Below are 12,144 nucleotides of genomic sequence, written 5' to 3'. Positions count from 1 at the left end.
GCACCTAGTGTTGAAAATTATTTGCCGTTTCACCGAAGTACGCTCTTAATAATACTACTTAAAGCGATCAATTTATGTTAAAATGGCACTAAGTCAATATTTTGTATATTTTTTCTATATTTCTGAAGTCAATGGTATTTGTGTTATAATTGAAACCATGTCCTTCTTGCCAGCTGTTCTGCTTCAGATGTAAAAATATGCAAATGCTATTTTAACTATATTTTGGTTATATTTTATTTTGCACCATAATTACTGTGTCTCCAAGTTTAATGTCCGATAAAATAAAAACTTTGTTAATTCGAAAATGAAAAGACTAATGTATCAAGTTTAAGAAACCTAGACATAACTAGGTAGGTATAATATCAAAGTTTCTCAATTGGAAGAATCGTTTCGCTCGTTGAATATTATGATTAGGATATATTTGAATAAACGAAGGTCACGTCTTTATGATATATTCCACAAAGAATGACATTTTTATAGAATTTTAAAAGTATTATAAATGCCACACTAAAAAATCTAGTGCGTGATTTGGAAAAAAAAAACTTTATAAAAAAGTGTCTCAACTAAAAGCTCTTTGAGTATTAAAAGGCTATGCCTCAGATGTAAAAAGCTCTATGCTAAAACACGTTCAATCGAGTGAATGGAGTAGTTGAGATTATTTAAACGACCGTTTTGTGCTCATATACGTGTATTCGCGTAGGTAATTTTATATTATTGTAAGACAACCTCTTTTTTCAATTGATTGATGACATGCTTTTATATATTTATTATTCTAAATTAACTTCACTTCAATTACTTATTTATTATTGAATACTAATCTGAATTGACATGAGGAATTTTTAAATTACACGTTTTAGTGGGCTATCGTCAGTAAAAATAAGTTTAACATAATGGTCAGAGGTGTCAGTAGCACATTTTGATTTTAAAATCAAAATGACAGCAGTCCAAGAACGTGGCAGTGCCCTCTTAGGGTAACCAGACAAAACAGAATATGACATAGCAGAACAGTGACAAAACAGAACAGCCAGGGGAAAAAAATGAAACATTTATTTTTTTGGAATCTAGTGGAATAAGTATTTAATTAATAAATAGATTCCACAAAAATGAATGTTTTATTTTTCCCCTGGCTGTTCTGTTTTGTCACTGTTCTATTTTATCGTGGAATCCCCTCTTAGATATCCAATATCCGTCCAAGCGGGATCTATTCTTTAACCAGCGTAACAATCTTTCTGATATCTTCTCGGTGTGAGTAAGTAAAAAAGACGATGAAATAATAAATATAACGATACAAATTAACTAGTAAAATTTATAAATTATTGATTAATGCCAGCAATGAGGGTATGGAATTCAATCCCATACCAAAATTCTGATCCCGGGATTTCGGGGTTACAATTTGACGATCCCGGAATTGGCATTTTTTTCCATTGTTAATATAAAAATTTTGCATTTACAAATAACATTGATAAAATCGATCAAAAATAAATCTAGTATAATTTATACTATTTAAGACATTTATTGTTAATATTGTATACGTTCAATCTTGGAAATACATAAGTTCAATGGAGTAAATAATATTTGAATATAAATATTAATGTGAATTTAATATGAGATTGCTGTTTCTGATATTAAAGACTTAATCGATGGGTTAGCGAGATTTAAAATAGTAAAGCAAATCATGATGTACTTATGGCGTTTCCGCTTCATAAATCTAATTAGTCTACCAAATATGAAATTGCCGTAAAACGTATGAGATCATGGTGGAATTACTTTGTTAATAGTGCGAAGCATTGTTTTTTCCCAATCTTTCTCATTTTTATTAATTTATTAAAAATTAAATTAAAATGAATCGGCAACTTACACATGGGTATAAATCAAACTTCTTTCAAACTCAATTTATTTCTAATGCAGTTATTTGTTTTTAAAAGTAGGGTAAGAGGTACAATCGTGGGCCACCCTCCAGTGATGGGCCACTCAGCAGTAAAACACAAAAAATAGGTACCTATTAAAAAACCTAAGTTATGGGTATTTGTTCCTATATGTGACTCACAACATCATATACTTCGGTTCTAGCACATTATTTCCTGTAAGGTGCATTGGGGTAATTCCGAATATGGGTATATTCCGAAAGTTCAAAAATTCTACCAATCGAAGCGATATTTTCCTATAGGCAACATTTAGTCTAGACACCATGTTCATTGTGCTCGCCTCGTCAGTCGTCGCTAGTCGCTAGTGTCAAAAATGCGTGCATACCATCAAGTTTTTTCGGAGAAGTGTTTTTCGCGCCTTTTTTGCTGATTCGTAATTACCCCAACTTACATATCTCGGAATTATGGTAAGTTATTTGAATAAGTGATTGCTTTTACGATAGATTATCGTTTTTTACGAATTTGTGAGAGGAACACAATGTCCTAGCTGTGTTTTTAATTTTTTTTCGGAAATACCCCTTTGGGGTTATTCCGATATATATTCATTCCGCAATAGCCCACTTAACTTTTTCATAGTAATTGGCAGTGATTTTCAATCTGTAATGAAACTAAAAGTATATTTAATTTAGATGTACATAACAAATACTTAATTAAATTAATATTAAAGTAAGTAAATTTAGCGTCGTCCTAATAAGAAGCTATCGCACATCCTATTATAATCTTGGGTAAGTGCGGTAACGCCAGCCTCCACTTAACAGCATAACTAGTGTATCCGACATCATGAGCGAATATAGCGATTCTGATAGTATAGATTATCTTGATTTTGAAGTATTGATGGATGAATACTCTGAAGATGATTTTAAAATATACAAGGAAGAACCGAGGTCACAAAAAAAAACAAAAGATGTGAAATATGGTGAAAGTTTAACTGACGAAAAGATACTCACCAACAACGGTTCAAATTCTCTCTGTACTAAGAGTAAAGGTGTTGGCAAAAAAAGGAAAGGTAAAGAAAATCAAGCGGATAAAACAGACAAAAAAAACGAAGAGAAAAGACACATTGAAAGAAATGACAAAGATAACGTTGATATTTTTATAAAAGGAAAAAATATGACAACTAGAGAAGACTCAAAAGAAAAAGACAAATATGAACAACTGCTACTAAAACTGAAAAATAAAGATATAGTATACAAAACTCAAGAAAAAGACCCTCAAGAAGAAGAAGAAGAAGGAAAATTAAAAAATTAAATGATTCAGTGCTTGTCAGATATTCAATCAGAAAAAAATGGAGGTACTATATTGGGTTCATAGAAAACATGAGAAAACATACTTATCTATCAACTTCTTAGAAACTATGAGACCACAGCAGCAGCTAACCTTTATTACGACCAAAAGAAAAGATAGTGACAACGTTCCAGAGTCATTAATAGTGAAGAAGATAGATATACAAAAAAAAGTGCTGATGAATGTGTGAGACTTTCGGACCGTGTCTTAAGCAATTCTGTTATATTTTTTTAACAGTGTAGCCCGCATTTTAGTTTTAGGTTTGCTAGCAGGAATACATTATAAGTTTATGCCATAAAAGTAGATGAAAATGATTAAAAAGACAAGCCCCGACCTTGATTTAACATTTTTAATGTTGGCTAATTTAATTGTATGGGTATGAAGAAAGTTTATTTTGCTATGCAAAAAGCAGTAAGTAAACAAAAGATATCTTTATAAAAAATATTGTTCTATCAAGGTAGGCAAATAAGAATGTAGATTTTTAAAATTATCACTTTCTTTGATTTTCTCCGTCTTTATTTTATTGATTTAAGGTGGTAGGTACTTGTGTCATATTAGGATATTTTTTCTCATTATTTGTCACCGGTGGGAACAAAACTGGTAGTGAGAACCGGGAACAAACCGGCTCTGCTCCATCCCGTTCCACAATCCCTATAATCCTATGTACTCAACTGAAATGTTGAGAACCACTATCTTTTTTTGGGGTAATTCCGAACTAATAGTATCAAAATTTAGGGATTATGGAAACTATTAACAAAATTGATGATATTTTGTGTTAGGAGTAAGTACCGTCGAAAAAGAAAGGTAAACATTCGGTCAAAGTGCAATAAAATCAATTTTTGAATAATTTCGGAATTACCCCAAGATAGTTCGTAATTTCCCCAATGCCAAAAAAAAATGACTCAATATTTCAAATTCTCAATTTAAAGAACCCAACTATATATTCAAAAATCTAATATATATTTATCATACATCTTTTCTTTAAGTACACAGAGGTAAAACAATAATGTCAGTAAATATAAAACACTTTGAATAATTAACCGAAATATATAACCTCTAGTCATCTCATAGAAATTCCTATCGGAATTACCCCAATGCACCTTATAGGTAGCAGGACTGACCATATAAGTGACCATTTTGTATACCAAGTCACACGTTTTGCATTTTGTCTGACAATTGCTTAACTTTTTGTTAAAGAAATAACATACTTTGGAAGGTAAGATCTCTTTAACTATATTACTAATTATACTTTTTATTTAATAATCGTTATGCTGGATATTCAAACATATAAAAATGTTAAGTCTACGACTATTTTAAATTAAAATGACACATCTAGCTGGGTGGCCATTTACTGCACTAAATATATGTAGCAGTTGTATGATGGGCCGGGCTGGCCCATGACTGAAAAAATGGTTTTTTACTTTTAATTAACTTTTTTATGCTAAATACAATATTTATAATGCACTATGGTACCTACCGTTTTTATTTTTATGTTTTTTTAATTTTAAACAGTCGTTGGCTACGTGGCCGATCACTAAATTTGTACTAGCCCATCACTGTATTTAGAAACATTTAACTTCCCATTTCTTTCAGAATATCAAAATATTGAATAATTTAAGTTTAAAATATGATGTTAAAACTATAGATGATGCTGTTGCATACTTTTATAAAAATGGGGAATCACAATTTGAAGTTGCAAAAAAAAAATCGGAGTGCCACGATCGATATCAATACATTGGAAATATTTTCTATCCGAATCTGGTTAATGTGGGTATAGAGTTCCATATATTATTTATCGAACGGCATTAGCCACATCTTATCTACCAAGTTAGTGAGCTTTGTCTAAAATTTTATTTGAAATACATCTTATAGCACTATAATCCTAATGCACCTAGGATTCTTCAGCCTATAGATATAATTGTTTTCCCTCCAGTTAAAGCTGCAAAATATCTCAAAATGCTGTTTTCATCTTTAAAGATTTTACGATGTAGTGGGCAATTAAACAGAAGAAAACCTTAAAAATATTCAAAATACTAGCGGAGGTAAATAGATAAAACATTTTTTATACCATAATTATCGATTGCGGAAAAATTTAATCAAATTAAGTCATTATCTGACAACAGCTAGAGCATAGAAAATATAACCCAATTAAATGTATATAATGTGTCAGTGCCGAGAGAGAATGCAACATGGCAATAGATACTGAACGCATGGAAGAAATAAATGAAAATATGGTAAATATAATATTGTCTACAGTTTTAATTCAAACATTATCATGGCGTCAGATCTCAGATACCAAAAATAAACGATAAACATTTTTTACAAAGAGTTCCATTCGCCATCACTTTGCAAAAATATAGAGATATTTAAGACCAAAAAAAGTGCAGAGGAAGATAAAAAAATAAAGGCAAAAACAGGACATTTTAATGAGGAAATTGAAAGTAGAGGCAATCAAAAATAATAAAGTTTAAAAAATGGCGGCCAAAATCATTGTGCGATTTGTGAAATATTAATAAAACATCTTAATAAATTAGAATGTTCAGTGTATAAAGATAGCTTCCATTCAAATTGCGAAAATCTCAGCAGGTCCATGTCCCAATTGAGATTGATGTTTTATTTAGTGACTCAGGTGATGAAGTATTCAACAGACAAGTCAATAATTTTCTAAGACCTTAGAATCCAATATCTGTCACTCTATCCTCTTTTATTACATCAACGGTGAGATAAAAAAGTATGTTTGTTGATTATATCATAAGACCAGACACTTTGATTTAATATTTTATTGAAAAGTAAGCCTTAGTTGTTTAATTTATTCAGAAAAAGGCGGGTGGACCATCACTGTCTGGAAAGTGGCCGATCACTATCTGAGTGTGGCCCATCACTGTACTTTTTGCGATTTTTTTTTCTTTTATATTTTTTGTAATAACCATGTTTGGTGTTATAAAATATGTACACATATATATCAATATACATGCTTTGTAAACACGAAAAAAAATTGCATTTTAATAAAACCGCATTAATAAGCTTGTTCTGACCGATCAAAGCAAGCCATTCGCTTAACTGGCCCATCATTGTACCTCTTACCGTATTTTTTCTGTTATATTTTCGTTTTTATTTTATTTTCCATAAAACTTGATAAAAAAATCAATACCGAAAGTTTTGGGATTATGTTTATCAATCCCGGGATTCATAGGTATCGAAAATAGCCCGGGATTGGAATCCCTAAATGAGGGTATAGGATGGCGTGGGAGCATAATTTAATCATATTTTTTATCGCCCATATGTAACTATTTGGATTCATTGATAACTGTAATAATAAAACAAATTTGAATAATCACAAAGGTTTTTGGTTAATTAATTCACCTGTATTTGGGGTAATTAAAAACTAAAATGGGTCAAATGCGGTCAAAATTTTAGAACAATAATTAAAAGTTGCATGTTTAAAGTAGACTGTTTCCGATATAAACAAAATTAATTACTTGCTAAATAATTTATAATTGTTTAATTTAAAAAAAATACAAATTATGAATGCTTCCGAAACATAAGGCTTTATGTGATGAGTTGGATGTGAAAGCTTTCACAAGATTATTTAATTTTGTACTTAACTTAATGGATTAAAATAATTATAATAGAACAAACTAGTGGCTGTATTTACCGCCTGAAATTAAATTTTGAAAAAATTATGGCTTGTTCTTTATTCAACACAATTTTAATGTTTTTTTTTCATTCTTCTTCTTATTGTGCCATCCCTAGTGGAGTTTGGCCAATTACGGAGGTTACTAAGCTACGAAATGCAGCATCGCTCTCTGATACGCTTACCGTTGATCTTTTCTTGAATGACAAGTTAGGGAATGCTGTACCTTTGTACTCTCATAATTTGGCCTAGGTACTATAGGTTTTCTGGTTTTGATACTACGCAGAATATCTCAGTCCTTTCTTATTCGATTGATAACTTCAACATTTTGTCACCCGGCCAGTCCAAGGAATTTTGAGGGTGCATCTATACAGCCACATATTGAAAGCTTCAACTCTCCGTGAGATATATTGGTTTAGTGTCCATACTTCCATGCCATAGAAAAAAATTGAGATAACATAAAATATTATGGTATGTTTCAGTCGCAGATTTAATTCAAGGTCTCGGTTGGTAAGGAGGTGTCTCATTTTGAGAAAGGTACTCCTTACAATCTCAATTCTAGTTTTATTGAAAATTACTTTTTATATTCGTAGTTAGTTATAATTCTACTCAATGGAAAATTAAAATTCATACACTTTTTGTGGGGATAATATCTAAAGAGCAAGGTTTATGCCAATAAACAAGAAACACTTCAGCAACTTAAACAAAACGTTCGTAACTAAATTAATGAAATACCGGTTGAAACGTGTAAAAATGTGATGAAAATGTTGTAAAAAGAGCTCATGAGTATGTATACACTCTGTGCTTTCCACGCATTATAATATTAGACCCAGTCAATTGTTTTAAATAATTTAATATATTGTACACACCAGTGGCGGCTAATACTAAACAAGTGCAACGCACTACTTGCATTTTTTAAGCATCACTCAAACTGTCATTGTTATTCATGTGTATCACTCACTTTCCGGAGTAGAACATTGTAGTATAATTATGAATTATACTAATTGGTGTCTCCACATACATCATACGTGCGCAGAGTAATTCCGACCAAAGAACGATTTTTAGCTTGCATATGATTTATTGTTACCTTATTAAAAAAACACTTAAAGAGTGGTGTATGTTCGTTTATTGGTGTTTTGTGTAGCAGCGACTGAACTAGCTATTAAGAAATACATCTCTATTAATAAATTGAGGGCTCTAGAAACAAAAACGCCAGTTCCTATTTTTGTCAATAAAAATGTCTTAATTCTCTTTTATAGGTATTATTTCTAAAAAAAATATTATATCTGGTTTCTTCGATTATTAAATTGTTTTTAATCATAGTGTTATTATACCTGAGTCACATTCGTTAACCACTAAGACTCAAGGGGCACTAAACGCCCACAGGGACATCCTAAAATCCGCTGGATAGACGAACTCATAAAGTTCTGTGGATTTACGTGGCAGCAAAAAATTAGGAATCTAGAAGAATGGAGGGAGCTAAGGGAGGGCTTCATCCAACAATGGATCGACCTCGGCTACGATTGATGATATTATATATATTATGTGAATGAATAATTATCTACATATTTTTATGACAAGAATATAATATACATTTGTCAGTAGAAAAGGTTTTTAAAAATATAACGTAAATAATTACGAGCTAATTTTATTGGATAATAAAAACTTTACCTTATAATCTCTCGCAATGGCGCTCTTGACGCAGACGATGTTGCCAGTATCTGGATCTATAGTGCCATGTTCGTGTGTTTTTAAGCGTAGTTTGTTGACGTGGAAGCCAGACCCGTAACAGTACATCAGCGCCATCGTTGTTGGAAAGTAGTACGCGCAGCATGCTAGAATCCTAGTAAATTCAAAATTAAATAGCGTGATATCAGATACTCTTCAACTTGTATAGACTCACACATTATAAAATAGATAGGGTAGTTTATAATGAAAATGTAGTAAAGAACGGAAAAGCGTTTGGTGCGTTAGTTTTGAAACTTACTGTTGCGAAAATTGTGTACAGTGAACTAAAAAAACAAAATTTCTATTGTCTCAACTTTGATTAATTTATCATCCTATATTATTGAGAGATCCCCGTATGTTCTTTCCTCGAAGTTTCTTGCTTGTTATAGAGGCCATTCTCTTGACTTGACTTTTGATATTCCTCGGTTTCAAGGCACTTGGGCTAATCTTCTTCATCTGTATTTATCTGTAATAGAGGTTGGTAAGAATTTTCTTTAATTTAGATAAAGAGGCATATGAATGCGAACGCCGCTCTTAGAGTGTCAAAAGGGGATCTGTTTGGCTGATGAATTTATAGAATTATATCGGGATATAGCAGAGAAATTCCTGTCAATTAAATAAATAAACTTAAATATGTCAAATTAATGCATATTTATTTATAATAAGTAGAGCAGAAAATTGATGTCGATAATTCACCGAATTCGACACAGAAAAGTCTCATATTATAGAACATCAAGCTGCAATTTTCTTTTTGGCTTTCCTGATCTATCTTTTTCCTTCGCAGACAGAATAATATTTGTGACTATTTATGAAAAATACGGTAAGCAATCAATCTTTTACATATTCTAATATGCATCAATAATAAATGAATGTCATACATATTAATATATTTATTATACAAAGTATAATATTATCATGATATGTTATATTTAATAAGTAAAGGTATTTATAAATTTCCATAACAACATCATCTGTTTTAAATCAATATTATTTACCAAAATATTTATAATAGAAATTAGATTAACATGGTTTCAAAGTAAGATAGTCCCAGGTTGCGGAAAAAAGATCATTCCGTCAAATTCTATGTGTTTTATACTTAAGTATAGATAAGTAATTTATTTTTGTAGTCTTATAGAATTTAATATAATTTATATTATCATTTTCTTAAAAGAAATTCTAAAGTAAATGGTGACTCAATTAATATTATTTATATTATTTGATAGATTTTTTTTAGGTAGAGCTGCAGATTTTACCAGTAACTACCGGGGTATCACAATATATTACGATGGATACTATCAGATTGGAATGGTACAATAAATTAGCAGGAAAATGAGTTATCTGGCGGTAAATTAAATGATGAAAAATCATCCTAATATAATAAAAATATAAACCTAACTAAATGGGACTTGAACCCATATCCATCGCAATACAGGCGAGCAGGTTTGTAAATCATGCCGAGATTTCATGCATGCCAACAACTATGCATCTCTATTATGTGATTTAAATTTATGAATGTCCAATGAATAATGTCACATTATTTATAAAATGTTTTGTAATTGATTAAACACATAATTTTTTTGTTAAACCATGTTTTATTCTATACAATAGGTACACAATATTTCAGAGTATAGTATTTATAGAACATACATAATTTAATATTATAATAATTTGAAATAACGTCTCAGTTGCAAACAATCGGAGTAATTAGTAATAATTATCGAATCGAGAGGTTATTAAATAAAAAAAACACTGCTCTTATAGTAATGTTTATAATATTTTTAAGGCCCATTTGATACAAACATGTTTTAAAAATGGTGGTATAGTATCAAATATAAAAGTGCCTGGTTGCTTTTTTAACCCTAATCACACCGCCCCCAGTTTTCCCCCACATGAGATACAAATGATCGACTCTCACTATATTTAGTTAACATAACGAAATATTTTTTCCTTTAGTACCTATACACTTAGGAATTGGAGTGACTAATCGCTTCTCAGATTTTTCACAGTTGAATGAATAAAGTATCTGTTTAATAAACTTTTTTTATTCAACGCGTCAGCTTATAATGCCGTGGGTCCCAAGTTAGAATCCTGAGTCTGGAAACTGGGCCATTACCTTATAGCTCGAGGAAGTGGCCAATATCAATTCCTCGTAAAAACAAAAAAACTGTTAAAACAAACTTTCACTCTGTGGAAATCCATATTATGATCTTATTAGGATCGAACATTGTCAAAAGAATCACAGCATTTAAGATTGTAACTGAAAAGTTATTCAAAAACATTGAATAATAAGTGGAAGTTCGTTATAACTAAAATTTATGAAGATCCTGACAACAATTAGTGATTAAGGTTTTAATTATTATACTTTGATTTAAAATACAGAAAAACGCAATTTAGAGAACGATTTAGAAAGAATTGGAAAGTTTATTTCGTCGCAATTAGGTAAGACGCACTAAATTTAGTTGGTTGAGCACATGTACGCGAATCTCGCTAGGCGTCGTATATTATAAAAAAATGTAGTTGTTATTATATATTTTCTGAGGTGTTTTAAAATAACAACGGTATATTTTTGATATTCACGTGATTAAAAATTAAACTATTGTGTGTCGCAATATTGTTAAAGAATATATTATAATGTTTGATGTAAAATATCTTGAAAAAAAGTCCCGGCTCGTCGACCGAATGACCTCCAGTACCACTACTTCACTATTGAGTTAAAATATTTAAAAAAATAAATAATTTAAAAGTCTAAAAACGCTGATATTTTCTATTTATTCTAAGATTCTGATGGCATTTTTTATGCATAGCGACCAAAAACAAAAGAAATTCTGGCGAGAAAATTTCGCGTCATCATTTTTGACATTTTGGTTTACCCACAACGTAGAAAACACATTCCCTAAATATTTTTTGTACATTCTCTACCGGCTCACCTTACGTTTGCAAGGTAACGTCCGTAAAATATTTTTGTTTCTACCGATAAAAATAAAATATGACTGTAATATGCTTTCGAGGGAAAAAATGTTCGTACTTTCGTCTTATCGTGTTTGTTTTATTTGATTTTTTTTGCATCAAAAAGAAAAAAAATCTCGTCTGGACAAGATTAAAAATATTCTCTTTCGATACAATACTATTGTTGTATGTAGTAGTATCATTGCAATTGTAATTAGGCCAAGCAATAATGTTAATATAAAAACAACATTTATGAATATGTCAAATACGTAATGAGATTAATTTGAAACTTTATGTTATATATACTTATATTTTTAAATCATGTTCGATCACAAGAAGACCATATTTATATGGTTTCACAGAGAGAAGGTTATTTTAACAGCTGTTTTTTGTGTCGATGCGATAATTGAATGTTAACCATTTGCTCAACCTATACTCTGGGTTCAAACACACAGTGGAAAAAACAACACGAGGCTCGAACTCGGATACTATATTGTAATATCGTAGTATCATATAAAATCGCTCGCCATCGCGGGGTGAAAAATACCTGCTAAAAACAATGCTGTGCGTTGTATTTTTAGATCGGGCATCCTCTTTAAAAGCATATTTTATGTTTAGATTTTTGTG

General features: G+C 30.8%; 1 protein-coding gene across 1 annotated transcript in view; it reads right to left on the bottom strand.

Annotated features, from left to right (window-relative positions):
• Positions 1–12,144, bottom strand: part of LOC147075721 (trace amine-associated receptor 9) — a 229,679-nt gene that overhangs the window by 39,310 nt on the left and 178,225 nt on the right. Inside the window, exon 5 of the mRNA XM_085942045.1 lies at positions 8,515–8,686. Coding sequence (XP_085798171.1) covers positions 8,515–8,686 — 172 coding nt within the window. The remainder of the gene's footprint in view (positions 1–8,514; positions 8,687–12,144) is intronic.

This window comes from Rhyacophila brunnea, unplaced genomic scaffold, assembly GCF_057557595.1.
Source record: "Rhyacophila brunnea isolate RB1 unplaced genomic scaffold, BYU_Rbru_1.0 scaffold_14, whole genome shotgun sequence".
Lineage (NCBI taxonomy): Eukaryota > Metazoa > Arthropoda > Insecta > Trichoptera > Rhyacophilidae > Rhyacophila > Rhyacophila brunnea.
The sequence above is the reverse complement of the archived record's forward strand: the minus strand, read 5'-3'. Positions and strand labels throughout refer to the sequence as shown.